Source organism: Neophocaena asiaeorientalis, unplaced genomic scaffold (assembly GCF_003031525.2).
Source record: "Neophocaena asiaeorientalis asiaeorientalis breed wild unplaced genomic scaffold, Neophocaena_asiaeorientalis_V1.1 scaffold293, whole genome shotgun sequence".
NCBI classification, from domain to species: domain Eukaryota; kingdom Metazoa; phylum Chordata; class Mammalia; order Artiodactyla; family Phocoenidae; genus Neophocaena; species Neophocaena asiaeorientalis.
The window spans coordinates 1,588,568-1,606,193 of record NW_020173920.1 but is presented as its reverse complement, the minus strand read 5'-3'; the positions used below and the strand labels follow the sequence as shown (position 1 = coordinate 1,606,193).

Here is a 17,626-nt window from a genome sequence, read left to right as displayed (position 1 = left end):
TATAGACACAAATTTAGGAATTTTAGTTTTACCACAAAAAAGTTATTTTATTATTTCCACCTAAAGGATAATGAATTTGCCCAATATAATTCTGACATTTTAAAATTTAGCATAAGCAATATTATAAATTTGGTCTGCAATTTTATTTGCAGCTAGTTTATTAGATGCATTTAAAAGGCATGTTAAGATCAGCAAAAATATCTGTTTACACACCTAACAAGAGAAGTAGGTCAGAAGCTTCTATGACTTCACTAACCAATTTGTGACCTGTGAAAAATCAGCAAAGGGGGAAATAGAAATGTAAAATTTAACAATGAGCAAACAAAGATGTCTGAGACCTCAGATTTATATCATGATAGGGCAGAATTGGGCAAATACACCAGGACTAGCCTTAGTAAATTCTACTCATTATGGTCCGTTATAATTAAATTTGTTTTAAAATCACCAAATCGGCTCTAACCAATTATGAACAGCAAACACATAGGAAGTGTCATCTACTTGTCAAGAACAAGTGATTTATTTTTCCCTCACTGACTAAAGCCAAGCATGTTTAAGTTCTTGCAAATTTTCATTTTCTTGGGCCAAACAAAAATTAAAACCACGGGGACTTCCCTGGTGGTCCAGTGGTTAAGACTCTGTGCTTCCACTGCAGGGGGCACAGGTTTGAACCCTGGTCAGGGAACTAAGATCCCGTGTGCCGCATGGCACTGCCAAAAAATAAAAATAAATTAAAAAAATAGTAAAACCACAGAGCAAAAAAACTTCGTGTTTATCCTTTTATCAAAAACCTGGCTTTTATTTGTACTAAATATTTTCATTTAAAAGATGGAAATAGGGACTTCCCTGGTGGTGCAGTAGCTGAGAATCCGCCTACCAATGCAGGTGACAAGGGTTCGAGCCCTGATCCGGGAAGATCTCACATGCCGCGGAGCAACTAAGCCTGTGAGCCACAACTACTGAGCCTACACTCTAGAGCCCGCGAGCCACAACTACTGAGCCCACGTACCACAACTACTGAAGCCCGCGTGCCTAGAGCCCATGCTCCGCAACAAAAGAAGCCACCGCAATGAAAAGCCCGCCTGCCGCAAGGAAGAGTAGCCCCCACTCGCTGCAACTAGAGAAAGCCCACGCGCAGCAATGAAGACCCAATGCAGCTAAAAATAAATAAACAAAATAAATAAATTTATTTTTTAAAATGTTAATTTAAAATAATAAATAAATAAATAAAAGATGGAAATAAACAAATGAATACATTTTAAGTATTTTTCCTCTGTGTTTCCCGACATTTTAAATGAGATCAAACACACGTCCTTCCTTACCTGTGGTGAAAAAGTCCTTCAGTAAGCTGAGGCTTTCAACAATCTTGTCAAAGTCAGGTGCCAATTTTGCAAGGTCCTCTGAATCAGGAAGGGCTTTTCTAATTTTCTCTGGAGAAGAGAAAAGAAATAGTCTCAAAATAAGAATTTGACTATTGAAACATTCATACAATTTAAATAATTATATATAAACTTAAATGTTTTTTTCCATTTTTCTCCCTATTCCAACAATAACTGCTACGTATATCTGAAACAATGTGTTATTCTGATGATCTTCTACAAGCCATGAATAATTTTTATAAAAGACTCACCAAACATACGGTTTAGAGGGTTATCTTTGATTTATAAGTTAAATGCCTTGAGACAGAAACACTGTATAAATGTTAACACTGGATTGGAAACAGAAGTATTTTTTGGGAGGAAGTCACAGCAGAAAGGCAATGAATCAAAGAAAAAAGAAAAATCCTTTGTAGCACCTGACCTGAATTCAAAAAAAAGTGATGAAATCCCAGTTCAAGTTTAAGAACAGAATTCCATTACTTTTCTCTCTCCTTTTGTATTCCCTAGGAAGACTTACACTTGTTACCACTTCAAAAAAACTGTCTCTGAACTCAAGACAAGCCATTACTTTATTATTGCTAGCTTTATTTATAAAGTGATCAAGTATTTATTTTTGTTTACAAATACTCAACAATTTTGTCAAAGTTTGGTACAACTTTACAGTGTCTTCTGAATTAGGAAGGGCTTTTCTAATTTTCTCTGGAGAAGATAAAACACAAAGTTTCTCAAAATAAGAATATGTATTAGGTCTTATTCTAAGTGCTATAAAAGCACTAACTTGTTTAATCTTCACGTCAATGCTACAAAACAGTTCTCATCAACCACATTTTACAGATGAGGAATGGGGCACAGAGGTTAAGTAACAGGACCTGCACATACAGCAAAGTGGGGGAGTCACGTTTAAGCCTAGACAGTCTAGCTTCAGAACCCAGGCTTGCAGTCACTACAGCGTGGGATTAGTGAATGCATACCATTAAAAGCTCTTCTCATAAACGTTAGAAAAATAATTTGAAGGAGTGCTTTTCCTGTAAATATCTTTGGCAATGCAACAATTTTATCTTTAAGACAGTGCTGTGAATAGTGCATGCAGAGATCAAATCCACCCCCATACACACCTAAGCTAAAGTCTAAAAAATGTCTACACAAAGTCTTAAAAGAGACCTGAGGAAAATAATTTCATCAGAAAAAAAATCTTTTTCTAAAGATCACCATGAGTTACTGGCAATCATAACTACCAAATATACTTTTTTTCTCATCTATCTATTATTTGAAAAAGGGAACAATGAAAGACTAACAGGAGAAATTACTCTGGACACTAGCAGGCTTTTAAGTAATCTGGTTACAAAAAGTAGAGGTAACCAAGGTACTCAATCAAAGGGAGCTAGTTAGGTGAAGCACAGTGCATCTGTTCTGGGTAACATCATACAACATTGAAAATGATATTCAAGAAGGCTGCTCGGCAGAGTAGAAAATGCTGACAAATGTGTTAGGTAGCAAAAGACAAGATAGCAAAGTGTATGTTCACTATGACTATATAATTCTTAAAAAGGAAGGTAAAATATTAACCACATACACAAAATAGGTACAATTAAAAGAAACTGATCCCTAAGGATAGTGGCAGCTGTGTTAAACTGATGAACTAGTGGACGATTTCTTTTCTTACCAATTTTTTTCTGCTATTCTATTACTTTTATCATTAAAATAAAACTGCTACAACCGGCCATCATCAAAAAATCTACAAACGTCGTGGTGTGATGAATTGGGAGACTGGGATTGACATATATAAACTATACTGTAAAGCAATTATACTCCAATAAAGATGTCAAAAAAAAAAAAAAAACTGCTACAACCTTAAACTTAGAGTTAAGGGGCTATCTCAATACAACTATTTCTCTTTCCTAAAGATACAACCAAGAAAAGTATTTTAATGTTGATACAAACCCAAATCGATATACTCATCAATCTCCCATACAATGTCAGGCACAATCCATTTATAGTCACTAAGGTCAGGTATCATGTCTTTCCACTGATCAAAAGTCTGAAAGATAAGAAAGTATGCCAATCAAATGATCTGAATGCCATATAAAATATAAAAAAAAACTACTTAAATTTATTTTGTTAAAACATGCTAAGCTACTAAGAGCAATGTATTATGTTCAGAATTTTTAGAAACAAAGTGGCCTTTGCTCTTCTAAAAGTAAATTAGCAGACAAGCATATAAAACATGTAAATGCTCCTTTACTAAATACAGAAAATGGAAAAATTCAAAATGTACACCTATTTCAAATGGGTTTCATGATTTGGCTTTAAACAACACTGAGGAATACAAGGAAGACAGACCACGGATCAGGATACCCCGCCTTTGGTCCCAGAGCCGCCACAAAGTAGTTGCACGAGCATGCCACTTTCTTCCCTGCCTGTGCTCCTAAATGGCAAAGCTGAAAATCAAACCTAAGTGTCCTTACTCCCAGACCAGTGCTCCTTCCATTAGGCCATTTTCATCTCTTATAATAACTAAGATTCAGAGAGCATTTTCCTATTAGCACCATTAAAACAATTTAGCACATAATAGAGACACACAATAAATGTTTAAACATCTAATTACATTCTACTGCACTAAAGAAAAACGACATATGCTGAGAAACTTTAAAACAATCATGCTGGAATAACTGGAAAAGCAGTAGGAAAGTTAACCTCACCTTTTTGGCTGTATAGCCACCCCCAACAGCAGATCCGAGTATGAGATACCGAAGTTTTAAGAGTCTTGCAGCTAATCTCGCTGGCCAAAAATTTCTGTGGGGCTGGTAGCCATACTTAATTGGAGAAAGTTTCAGTTTACGTAAAGGAAGGTTAGTTAGGGAGGAGAACTGCTGAAATGAGGTCCTGAAGTGGGGTCTTTGAAGCTTTAAGATAGGATGATGCGAATGATAAATACTTCGTGAAACCAGATGCAGTTTTTGTAGTGGTAAGCTTCCTTTAGTTCCAGAGCTGTGTTTCACTAAGGACTGGCAGACCTCACTGAAAGAAAAATAGGTGTGGAAGAAAGATCAGATGGGGAAACAATGCAAAGGAAACGATATAAAAGAGCAATATGCAAAAGGGAAAACACACAGGCACACACGACCAATCACACTGTGTCTTACGATAGCCCACAGTTACTAACCATTTACTGCGTGCCAGGCACTGCTGCAGCAGGAGCTAACTCATCTGGTCCTGCTGATAATCCTATGATAAAAGTACTAGTATCGTCCCCATTTTACCAACGAGGAAAAGGCGGACAGACATAAGTAAGTTGCTGAAGTCCCCACTGACATAAGGAGTAAAGGAAGGATTCAAACCTAGGCAGTGGGACTCCAGAGCCTGTCCCCTAATTTACTATATGTGGGCTATGATCCTGGTCCAAGAAATCAAAACTGAAATCAAAAAAGGGAGAGACTTATTTTATTAACTACTGACAGCTATTTGCTGTCAGTAAAGTTGAAAACAAAATATCTTTGTATAGTGACATATCCGAACTAAACTCATCATGGTAATCATTTTGAAATGGTATAGAAATACCAAATCACCATGTTGTGTAATAGGAACTAACACAGTGTTGTAGGTCAATTATACTTCAAAAACAAACACACACATAGAAAAGAGATCAGATTCGTGGTTACCAGAGGAAGGGGGTGGCAGAAGGGGGAATTGAATGAAGGCAGTCAAAAGGTACAAATTTAGAGTTCTAAGATAAATAAATACTAAGACTGTAATGTACAACATGATAAATACAATTAACAGGCTGTATGTTATATATGAAAGTTAAGACACTAAATCCTGAGAATTCTCATCACAAGGAAAAGTTTTTTTTCTATTTCTTTAATTTTGTATCTATATGAGATGACGGCTGTTCACTAAACTTACTATGGTCATCATTCCATGATGCATATATGTCAAATCACTATGCTATACACCTTAAACCTATACAGCGCTGTATGCCAATTATACCTCAGTAAAACTGGAAGAAAAGATGTGTTGTAATAGCAAAAAATGTTACCACTTAAATATCTAATATTAAGAACATAAATTTATAAACTATGGTACATAAACAAAAGAGAATACTGAGAATACTGTGTATAGCCATTAAAGTGATAAATATGAAGACCATGTAGATATACGAAAAGATTTCACGTAATGTTAGGCTAAAATGGTGGTATGAAAATAAGTGTGAATTATGGATGCACCTATACAAAAAAAGGCGTGTAAACTTTTACTTTTAAGCACAGAAGTTCCAGTAGCTTATAACATCTATTCTTTGCCCTCTCATCTATGTTTCACAATCCTGAGATGGTCCAGGAATGGAAATTAAGGAAAAATTAACACCTCATGTACCTGGCTCCCCAGAAAAAGAAAGAAAGAAGGGGGAACACCCCAAAGAGAAAAGAATCTAAATGCACATGTTACTATCTGAACTCTTCCCTCCTGTCCTTCCTGGCAGAGAATGAAAGTCTCCTACCAGCAAACATACGCCTGATTATCTTATTCAACACACCGTCAGAGTGCTTACTATGGGCCAGGCCCCATACTAAAGAATAAATTTTTAATTCATTTAATTACAACGGGAGTAGAAATACCTTAAGGAAAAGGAATCAAGGAACATTGAAATAATGTTGTGAAGACGGACAGTGAGGGGAAAGGGGTACCTAACTGCCAGGCATTATGTTAGATGTTTACACAAATGCTACTGTTAACTCTCAGAAAAACCCAGTAAGGTAAGTATCCTTATTTGACCAACTTGCTTTTTTTAAACTGTGTCTTGCCTAAGGTAGAATGACTAGTGAATGGTGGAAAAGGAATTTGAATATATACTTCTGTATATTAGACCAAACTAAAAATCAAATGTGATGCAAAACAAGGCTCCCCGACCCCAACCCCAGAAATCATCTATTCACACTCATCCATCATCTCCTTTTAATCTATGTACTGTTTCCTAGCCTGTTATTATTTTTTCAACAAGTTTATGCAAATATTTATTGCACCTAAATAAATGTTGGCCATTGGTCTTCTGACATGTCTATGAGCACATATTTAGATATATATGTCAAAGAATGTTTATTTATTAAAGAGTAAGAATTTAAATGTACTCCTTCATAACATGCATAGGAACTACATCAAAGGACAAACTCCAGAACTTGGGGCATCTGACCTTACGCATCTCTACTTCTGCAGGCAGCTAAACTGTGCTATCAACGTAAGACGTTTTAAGTCATGACTACAGAGTCAAGAGTAACTCTAGAAACAATTTAACCGACAGCATCCAATTGAATAAACAATTATCAGTTGATAATTAGTTGGTTGGAAACTCAATTTTTAAAGTTTTTCCTACATATCTTAATTGCTCCAACAAAGTACGCTATTTTCTGCAAAGTCTTTTCTTATTTAAAGAAAATTAGATATATTTCCCCAGTAAATACTGAGGAGTAGAAATAAAAAGGTTGTAAATAACTTAGTTCAGTACCAAGGGCTGTGGATTTACTCAGAAATTAAAATTCCATGACATTAGAAGTAACTTATTCAATTATTCTAATTGACTGAAACTTCAACTATTGTATGCCATTCAGTTCTAAATTTAAATTCAAATTAACCTTCACAAAACAAGTGGATCCCCTCTCTTATAAACACTATAAATTACACCACTGAAAAACGTTCCAAAAAAAATTCAAGACAGGTGTTTAGAGACTGAGTTAATTCAGGAAAACCAAGTTTTTCCAACCTTGCTTGATGTATGTTACTTCTCATCAAATGCCTGCAACAATGAGTTAATAAACCTGAAGATATCTAAGGATACTAGAACACAGCTACGTGTAAAGATTAAAGTCAAATTTAATTTCATTAAAATGCACACAGTAACCCATAGAAATGTAAATACTTCTATGATTTTCGGTTTAGGATTAACACAGACCAGGGCAACAATAACACAGTGATTAGAAAGGTGGTGCTGCATTCACCACCTCACATCCAAAAAGCAAGTCTCCCTTCCTAAACACTGAAAAAAGCTGCTATTTAGAGAATATCTCTAATCACCATCTCTGACACTACACGTATGCGTCACCGCTCCAGATCTGACTCCAAATCATGTTCACTCAGCGTACTAAGGAAAGAGGCAAAGTCCCCTTCACCCCGAGAAAGGAGCTCAGGTACCTGCAAAAGCAATGTAAGCTGGCATGGAGGCAGAAGCCAAAGACAGTGAGAATTAAGAGACGCGGCAAGGGTGACACATGGTTAGAGTCATACAGCCCGGACAGAAACAACAAGCTACCAGAGACAGAGATAACAGCGAGGACAGAAGGGTGAAAGGGGCAGGCACAAAAGGACAATAGAAAAGGCCAAGACTGAAAAGCGCCCAGAATCTTCCGAGGGGCATAGGAACACGGACAGGGGCCAGTACGGGGGCCAGCACCCAGGTAAGCCTAGTCAGGGCTCCTGTCACTCCGGGTCCTCAAAGATATCCCGGAATCCTCCAACTGCTCTCTGCTTGGCCTGAGAATTACCTGCACATTCTGTATGTCGCGATTGGACAACCCCGTTTTCTGGAGGCCCCGGAAATAACGGGGCCAGGTCGGAGCCCACACTTACCAGGCCACGGCAGCCCGTTGTAGTCGCCACATCCCGCCGGCGAGGAGGTCACACAGGCGCCGAGGCGGCCGGGGGGAGCCCCCGTGCCAGCCCCAGTCCGGCTCCTACTCCAGGAATGACCGAAGAAGAGGCCCTCGGCAACAAGGACACAGAGCAGCCACTGCGGACCTCCCAATAGCGAATGGACTTCCGTGAGAGCCTGCTCGGCACCCGTACTCGGTCCGTCGGGCAAACCTCCACCCCACCCCTCTTCCTAGGAAGGCAGCACAAACGGTCCGGGGGAGGACTCACGCATGCGCTCAAAGCCTCTGTAGAAACCACAGTATCTTCCCCTCCCCTCTCCCCTCCCCTCTCCCCACCCCGCCCCGACCCGCCCCTCCCTTTTTGTGTCCAGAGTGGAATGGTGAATTCGTGCCTTTCTGGTTAAAGACTTGGGGAGGGGAGGGGTCGAGGTGTGGGGCAGGGGCTGAAGGGCGAGAAATACGGAGCGATAAATTCTTACTGGGTGGCTACCATTTGGAAAATTTGGTATTGCAGGAGCATAGAGGAAACTAGGGAATACAAAATGAATACAGTACAGGGGTAGAGTAATAGAACAGAGTAATGAAAACCCACGACTGCCCCTTTGCCCTGCTCCTTTGTTTGGCCTCTTTGTTTACGAAGTACTTTCATATTCTTAGAGCAATCTCCGGAGGCTGGAGAAGTACTGGACAAGTTAAATGCTTTAGAATCTCTGAAGGTCAGATCTAAGAGGGGTCATGAATTAGGAGACCTAAGGGCTTGGGACAAGCTTGTGCAGTTTATAAAGGCGTCAAAAATGATTTTGTTCATTTACTCCTTAACCGGCTTTCATCTGGCTTTTAATCACACTAATTTGTTGAAATTGCTGTTGTCAAAGCCTCCAACAATTCCATATTGCCAGTGGTCACTGGACCGCTCCGCGTTCAGCTCAGAATATTGGATCTCAGCACACTCCTTAATCGTCTTCCCTCTCCTGGCTTTCAGGACATCACATTCACCTTTTCTCAAGGACCTGCTACTCCCCAGTCTCCTTTGCCATTTCCTCCTCCCAGCCTCTAAACGTAGGATCTCTTGAGATCCTGGACCCCTTCTCTTCTCTCTTCATTATCTCTCTAAGTAGTCTAAGTCAGTTCTATGACTTTAAATACCCTTTTCCCATTCCAACTCCTATCATTTTATGTTTTATGTGGAAACGGACCCATACAAGGGATGTGGCCTGTGGAAGGTAGTGAAGTCAATTAGTGGCCCAGTATCAGAGGGCTGGGTATGCCCGCTTCATCTTAAGAACTCCACCCCCGGCACATGCTACACACAAAATTCCTTTCCCGTAATCATCAGACTCATAAGACAGTGTGCATCCATTCACAGTAACACCAAATATAGACCCAGCCTATGGTAGTAAACTTCCCAAATGAAGGACTCCGGGATTTTCTTTATTATATTTAGTGTGGTGACTGTTTTAATGGCAAGTACAAATGGGAACTTGCTATACTGATCTGTACAAAATGTAGGTTTTCCCAGGATTGTAGGCTTATGCAAAAATTCCTTTGTTGCTGTTAATTCCAGTTGTTTTATGGGAAAAAAAAGTGGAAACCAAATAATGGCAACTCCTTTCATATATGGGTTATGGGTTATCTTTGCATCTTACAAAGTCCTTGTTTTGTGATTCTATGTCTAGGCATTTAGCCTACTGAATCTGTTCTCCGAAAAACTGGGTTCTCCTCTTGCTGGGTGTCAAGCCAAAAGACACAACTAAGCCAAAGTTCAGGAGAAGGAAGGATTTATTCCTTGCAGCAAGTGAGAAAACTGGGACTCTCCCAAAGCAGTGATTCCTCCAACAGCAAAATTTGGGAAGTTGTAAGCTAAGGGAACGTGCATGTTTATGAAGGGGTTGGGCAGTCAACAGAGTACAAGCTTGAGTTGATTGGAGTCACACAGGTCAGAAGAGGTGAACATCATCATCCCTTAGGTGCCAGTTGATCTGGTGGTTGAGGCTTCAGGCTAATCTTTACCAGTGAAGCAGAGTCTTTACAATTGATACATTCTCTTTGCTATTGTTACTTCTCTTGCCTGATAACAGTTGTTTGTTTCTGCATTCTTTGGTTCCCTTAAGATCATTAATTACTGAGACCTGAGGACAAGCATTGTGGCCAGGCTGAGATCACACAATGGCTTTGGCCCAAAATGCCTTCTCTAATGCCATGAAAGCCATACGTAGTTTTCTTTCTCCAGACCCTCTACCTCATCTGCTCACAAGTCATGCAAAGATGTATACATGCTATTTCTTTCTGCATTGTATGAAGTAGCAAAAGATCGGAATCAACATCATTAAAAGATAAACTGACTCAATAAAAATTTTAAAGGTTTACTTGATCAAAAATTATTCAAATCAAGCAGTACCAAACTGTAACAGGGAAGAGCCAATTTTGACTCCATGCTGGATCTGTTTCTTTGACTTTAACCTTTACTTTTCATTGCTTTTGGTATTATAATCATACATAATGGCCTGCCTCAGGGAACCCTGCCCCTCTGCCTGAATGTTAAACTGAAGTGCCTTCCTTTGTTCAGCTCACAGGGAGACAATCTGACCCTGCCCACCTGTGAATGGCTGCAGGAAAGAAGAAATTAACATACCCTGCCTCTATGCAGGCCATGGGAGGAGATGTTTTGCAAGACTCAAGGTCCTTTTTACTTTACTTCCTCACCGCCTCTCCCTCTCGGATTCTATAAAAGAGACCGGCATCCAGACCCCCGATAAGACGGTTTTTGGGGACCCTAGTCCGCCATCTTCTCAGCCTGCCAGCTTTCCGAATAAAGTCGTTATTCCTTGCCTCAACACCGCATCTCCCAATTTATTGGCCTGTCGTGTGGGGAGCAGAGTGAGATTGGATTCGGTAACAAAGCTAGAATTGGTTAGAAGTGATCCATCCATTGACACTTCTATGGAGAAGACACAAAAGTGAAGAAAGGAAATTATTTGGTTGGCTGCAGTTTAAGTGGTTACCTTATTTGGGAAAGCCTAGTTGGCTGTTTCTGATTGGTTGTTTTAGGTTTTGATTTCTTAACCTTGTTCTGATTGGTTGTTTTAGGTTTTGATGTCTTAACCTTGAGGCTTAGGTTTTGTTTTGCTTAGTAGGCTGCTATAGGGGAACAAAATTTGCCACCACAAAATGTGTCTCTTCGGCATGAGGTTAATTTAAGTTGATTATTTTTAAGAAACAGAGGACTCAGGAAGTCTTTCTTTTTACCTCCCCCTTAGCTGCCTGAGGAATTTAGACAGAGGGCCTGTTGTAGGAATAGAGCTATCCCCAGAGATATCTGTAAAAGATATGGACAAAGTGCAGTGGGGGAAACTCTTAGTGATCAGAATCCACTCTCCATCCAATTGTCTCCGAATGGCCCAGCATTTATTTAGGAAATATTTACTTTTCCAATTCCATGTGAATGTCCTTTCTCCCCTTTGAAGTCCCAAGCCCCTATCCCCAACATCTTCTTTTGTCTTTAGCTGAGGATGGTATTGATATTTAAGGTAAGGCTTCAGTCATTTTGGCGATTCACAGTTTTTCCGGGTCTCTCCCATGTATACATGTTATTAAACTTTTGTTTGATTGTCTCCTACTTATCTGTCTCATGTCAACTTAATTATTAGACTATTGCTGAGCACAAGTTCACGTGCCCAACACACAGTGATGCCAAACAAACCTAAAGGTTTGGAGTAGAGAAAGGTTTCTTGAAAGGGCCATGAGAGGAGAATGGGCAGCCTGTGCTCAGAAAACCCAAACTCCCAGATGGTTTAGGGGGAAGAAGTTTTATAAACAAGATTAGGATGAAGGCTGCAGGATATATGACTTTTTTCTGATTGGTTGGTGGTGAGGTAACAGGACCCTGTTCCAGGAATCTTGTACTCAGCCTGTAGTTACCGTTCTCCACCTGAGTGGGGGCCTTAGTTTCTACAGAAGAACTCAAAGTTATGTATATTCCTTGAGGAGGAACCAGGACCTTGCTTTATGGCTGCACTCTTGTCTCTTGATTGCTCCTCCTTTGTTTCTGCATTCCCTTCCTTCCCTATTTAGAAACTGTTTGAAACTGCCCTTTGGAACTCAGGGAAGGTCTAGGAGGCTGAAGCTTTTTTCCTACAAACAAGAAATGGGGGATATAGAAAGGCTTTTGTACCGGGAGGGCCGCACAGCATCCTGCTCCATTTCAAGGCCAGACAGAAGAACCTAGAAGGGTAGAGGAAAATTTCTTCCTCCTCGACACTGCCAAGACGTTAGAACCGTCTTGTCTAATGACCTTTTTGTTTAATTAATTTAACAAGAAAAATGCCAGAAATAGAAATAGTTAAATAAATTATATTCATACTAGCCATGAAAGTCTATGAGTTAGATCTCTTTGTCCTGATAAGGAACAATTTCCAATATATAGTATCACATGAGAATAAAGGGGCAGAGTATTGTGTAATCAAAATGCCACCATTGGTCAAAATTCATCCCCCTGACCTGTTTTGTTTGGCTTGTGTTAGCCCATTTGGTGTTTTAAAAATAATATTGAACTTGTTGCTGTTAAAGAGAAAAACCACAGGCCCCAAACAGTGTCACTTATGCTAAAGCCCATGATACCAAACCTGGATTTAACACCTAACCCAATGAAGCCCTCCTGGGTACAAAAGCCTCTCTGTGCCCCTGTTTCTTGTTTATAGAAAAAGGCTTTAGTCTCCCGGCCTTCTCTGAGTTCCACTTTGCAGACTCAAGCAATTACTAATTAGGGAAGTGAGGGAATACAGAAACAAAGGAAAAGCAAATAGTTCAGTGATAAAATAGAGTCATATTTCATCCTCAAGGGATACACATAACCATCTGATGCATATCTTTGAGTTGTTCTGCAGAAACTAAGACCCTCACCCAGGTGGAGGATGGTGACTACATGCTGACCACAAGCAGTGAACCCCAGACTGGTTGCAACAAGAAGGTTGATGAATAAGATTCCTGAAACTTCATCCTGTTACCTCACCACCAATCAGATTAAAGTTCACGAGCTGCAACCCTCAACCCGGATGTTGCTTTTAAAAACCTTCCTGGAAACCATCAGGGAGTTTGGGTCTTTTAAGCATGAGCTGCCTGTTCTCCTTGCTTGGCACCCTGCAAATAAATGCTATACTTTCCTTCACCACAACCTGGTGTCAGTAGATTGACTTTGTTGCACTGCGGGCAAGTGGACCCAAATATTGTTTGGTAACAGTAACAACCTGGACTTGTGATTGGATCTGAAGTGAAGGGGTAGGGAACCAGTCTTGTGGAGCTGAGCCCCTAACCTGTAGGATCTGATGCTATCTCCAAGTAGATAGTGTCACAATTGAATTAAATTATAGAACACCCAGCTGGTGTCTGGAGAATCTGAAAATTGCTTGATGTGAGGGAGCCATCCCAATCCCCACCACCCTCACTGACTTTGGGTGACTAGAAGTGTCAGAAATAAAGCAGAGGATTCAGAGAGTATCAGGAGTAGACACAGGAGGACTCTTTTTCCTTTACAGGAAGGGTCTGGGGAAGGACTTGAGTATGGTGAGTCGTGAGTGGAAAGGAGACTTGCTTTCACTGTAAATCCTTTTATACTCTGAATTTGTTAACACGTGTATTATTTACTTACGGAAATAGATGTTAAAAATGTTTTTCTGGTCCAGAAGTCATGAAAGAATTTTACTATTTTAAACTCTCAGGTTCAGATGGAAATTGAGCAGTGCACCAGTTAAAATTCCCAAAACATTTATTAATATATTTACCTGCAAAAGGACATTTTTCAGAGAATCAGGGATCTTCAGAAAGAGAGATATTAATGGAAACTGAAATATTTGCCTTTGTTTTCTTAAGTTTTGTATTAAAATTTTTACAATAGAAGTTTTTGCCAAGTTCTTCCTGGGAGATGCCCAAGTTCCCTGACACTGCACTTTTCCTCTGTGGTTTCCTGGAGAGGGAAACTAGCTAAGTCACACATAGCTGCACCATCAGGGTTATCAGACTCTTCCCACCCTTCAGAAAAGCATGTCATAATCCTCATCAACAAACATTATAAATGATTTCCTAAAAATCCTCATTTGGATTTCATACACACACACACACACACACACACACACACACACACACATACGTACATGGATATATTTTTTAAAAAGAGTAAAACCCAGCCCTGCTCTCAAGCAACCATGGTCTGGCTAGGGAGAAACATACCTAAAAAGGTAAATAATGTTTACAAAGGTAAACAGTGATTGAGTACATACTGAGGACCTAGTCAGGGGTGGAAGTTCTGCTACAGGGCAGAACTATAGCTTAATCAAGTGGGCTTAAGGAAGATAATTCTGGGGGAAAAAAAAAACCAGAAAAGGATGAATTTGTAAAGAGAGAGATTGAAGTTTGGGAAGGCTAGATGAGAAAGTCAAGTGTGAGGGGTCTGAGCTAAGTACAGCAATGGGGGTAGAGGTGAGAGATCATTTAAAAGGATATTTTTAAATATTTAAAGCAATGGAAAACTAAATGCAGAAACTAGGGACAGGAATCAAAGATGACTAGTATTTCAAGCTGTAGTGAATCAACAGTGCTAGTGACAGTCACAGATATAGGGAAGCTAATTTGGAGTGGAGATATGATAATGCTGGTTTTGGATTGATGATTAATGCTGAGGCATTAATGAATTACCTAGGTTGAAAAATCTATGAGGCTCTTAGAAATCAAGTCCTGGAATTCCAGAAGGAGGTAAGGCTTGCAATACAGATTTGAGAATTGTCTTTATAAAGGTGAAACTGAATCACTTTTTAAAAAACCTTTTTATTTCTTGGCTGCTGCATGCGGGATCTTAATTCCCCTGCAGTGGAAGCCTGGAGTTTTAACCATTGGACCTCCAGGGAAGTCCCAAACTGAATCAATTAACCTTTGGAAAACTGTGCAAGAACTTGAAATTGTTTACAAATGATTAAATCCACATTATTTTATAATGTTTATATTTTAAGACTAAAGGTATTACATGCAGTGAAATAATGCAAGAAAAAGAAATATAAGGTATAACATTTTCAAATGATTGTTCGCATTGAAAACCTTAAGAAATCAATAAGAAAAAAAAGCCGCTAGATATAATTAATGAGGTAAGAAGAGTCTCAGAATACAAGGTGAATATAAAAATATAATTGTGTTGCTATATATTTGCAAAAACTCTTGTGTAGATATCAGGTCCTAATCCTTGGAACTTGTAATTGTTACCTTATTTGGAAAAAGGGTCTTTGCAGATGTTATATTAAGGATCTTGAGATGTGAATAGTACAATATTTTAGATTATCCAGGTGGGCCCTAAATGCCAGTACATGTATCCTTACAAGAGGAAGATGTCACAGGTACACACAGAGGAGAAGGCAATGTAAAGACGGAGGCAGAGGTTGGAGGATCTCACCGACTAGAAATAGACCATGCTGGCACCTTGATCTTGGACTGTCCAGCCTCCAGAGCTATGAAAAATGAATTTCTGTTCTTTATAAGCTACCCAGTTTATGACATTTTGTTATAGCAGCCCTAATTGACTAAGGCACAACCCAATTAAAAATGGGCAAAAAAAATCCAGACAAACACTGAACAAAGGAAGATATATATAAATAACCAAGGAACACATAAGTGAAGTGCACAATGCCATTAGTCATCAGGGAATGCAAATTAAAACCACAAGGTACCGATATATCGCCACTAAGCTGCTAAAGTGAAAAGGAATGACAATACCAAGTTTGATGAAGAACTCTCAGGCACTGCCGATGGGTATGTAAAGTGGTACAACCACTTTGGAAAAATATTTGACAGTTTCTTACAAAGCTAAACATACACCTCCCCTTTGGTCCAACAATCCCACTCTTAGCGATTTATCTAAGAGAAATAAAAACACATGTATGCAAAAAAGGCTTGTATAAAAATGTCCCAGCAGCTTTATTTACAATAGCTAAGAACTGGAACCAAACCAAATGTTCATCAACAAGAAAATGGATAAGCAAATTTACACAAGGAAATACTACTCAACAACAAACAGGAATGAGTTATCGATACAGGTAACAACATGAATGAGTCTAACAGACATGCTGAACTCAAAAGAGGATGTTTCATTCATGTGATGTTCTAGAACATGGAAAATGGGTGTTGAGAGTGGGAAAGGAACATTGGGGTACTTTCTAGGGAAATGGAAATGTTCATATGATAGGAGTCTGGATGACCTGGATGTATCCATTTATCAAAATGTACAGCTAAGATTTGTGTATTTCAAATTTCAGATACATACATTTACATTTTGCATAAATCTGTAAAAAATAATTGAGTGAGGAAGGTTGAAGCAGGGAGATTAGATGCAACAAGAATAACAAAATGTTGATAATTGTGGAAGCTGGGTCGTGGGTATGAGTCCTTATATATACACACAATTCATTTATATACTTTTCTGTTCACTTTGTATGTGTTTAAAATTTTTCATTATAAAAGTTTTAAACTGTATCATATGATTCTTGTAAAAATAATACAAGAAGGGAAATGAAATGCATTTGACAGGAAGTCTCATCAGTGGAAAAATGAGGAGCAGAGAATGACTATGAAAGGCAAATAGCCTATGTGCTGTGTAGAAGTTATTCCAGCTGTATTAGTTTCCTATGGCTGCTGTAATAAATTACTCCAAACAATTCTGGAGGTCAGAAGTAAGAAATGGGTCTCACTGGGCTAAAAACAAAATGTCTATAGTGCTGGATTCTTTCTGGGGTATCTAGGGAAGAATCCGTTTTGCCTGTTGGTTTTGCCTTTTCCAGCTTTTAGCGGCTGCCCACATTCCTTGGCCCTGGCTCATTTCTGCCTTTAAAGCCAGCAGTAGCTGCCTGAATCTTCCTAACAGAGCATCACTCTGACACTAACTCTTCTCCCTCTTCCACATTTAGGGACCCTTGTGATTACATTGGTCCCACCCATGTAATCTAGAATTATCTTCCTATTTTAAAGTCAAATGATTAACAACCTTAATTTCAACTGCATCCTTAATTCCCCTTTGCCATATTCACAAGTTCCAGGTATTAGGATGTAGACTTCTTTGTGGGAGGCATTATCCTGCCTACTAGACAGCTCCATTTAAATTCTTTTGACCGATCTCTCTCTGATACTAAGGGGTGTGTGTGTGTGTGTGTGTGTGTGTGTGTGTGTGTGTGTGTCTGAAGTATCAGGTTTATCCCACCCAGCCACACCTGGGAATAGCTGTAGTTTTAAAATTGTACTTCTGATCTTTGTTTTCATATTTATCATTTTCTTATTTTTAATGATTTTTATACATTTGTCATTTTTTCCTGCTGTCTAAAAAGAAATCTCAAATTTGCATTCCATTTCCACAAATGTCATTTTCTGCAGTGGTACTGTTGCCTTTCCAGCCTTCTAAGTACTTTTTAATATTCTTCTGCCCTGTAAATCTTGTTATATTTCCCTCACTTATCTTTATTGCTTTCTCTGCCTGTACCTTAGAGGCCACGTTTTTTCATTATCTTAAAGATGCAAAATTATTGTCTAAATTTTTTTCTTGTCCCTATAGTAAATGAACTCATAGACAGTAAAACCATGGATACG

General features: G+C 39.1%; 1 protein-coding gene across 9 annotated transcripts in view; it reads right to left on the bottom strand.

Annotated features, from left to right (window-relative positions):
• Positions 1 to 8,186, bottom strand: part of OPA1 (OPA1 mitochondrial dynamin like GTPase) — a 95,424-nt gene extending 87,238 nt beyond the window's left edge. For 2 of the 9 annotated variants that reach the window (XM_024752090.1, XM_024752094.1), the window contains exons 1-5: positions 7,992 to 8,186; positions 4,076 to 4,394; positions 3,318 to 3,414; positions 1,320 to 1,427; positions 214 to 267 (exon numbers count right to left, since the gene is read on the bottom strand). In XM_024752090.1, coding sequence (XP_024607858.1) covers positions 214 to 267; positions 1,320 to 1,427; positions 3,318 to 3,414; positions 4,076 to 4,394; positions 7,992 to 8,023 — 610 coding nt within the window. In that variant the 5' untranslated portion in view covers positions 8,024 to 8,186. The remainder of the gene's footprint in view (positions 1 to 213; positions 268 to 1,319; positions 1,428 to 3,317; positions 3,415 to 4,075; positions 4,395 to 7,991) is intronic. The other 7 variants (XM_024752091.1, XM_024752095.1, XM_024752093.1 and 4 more) reach the window with 5 other exon arrangements.
• Positions 8,187 to 17,626: the final 9,440 nt, after the last annotated feature.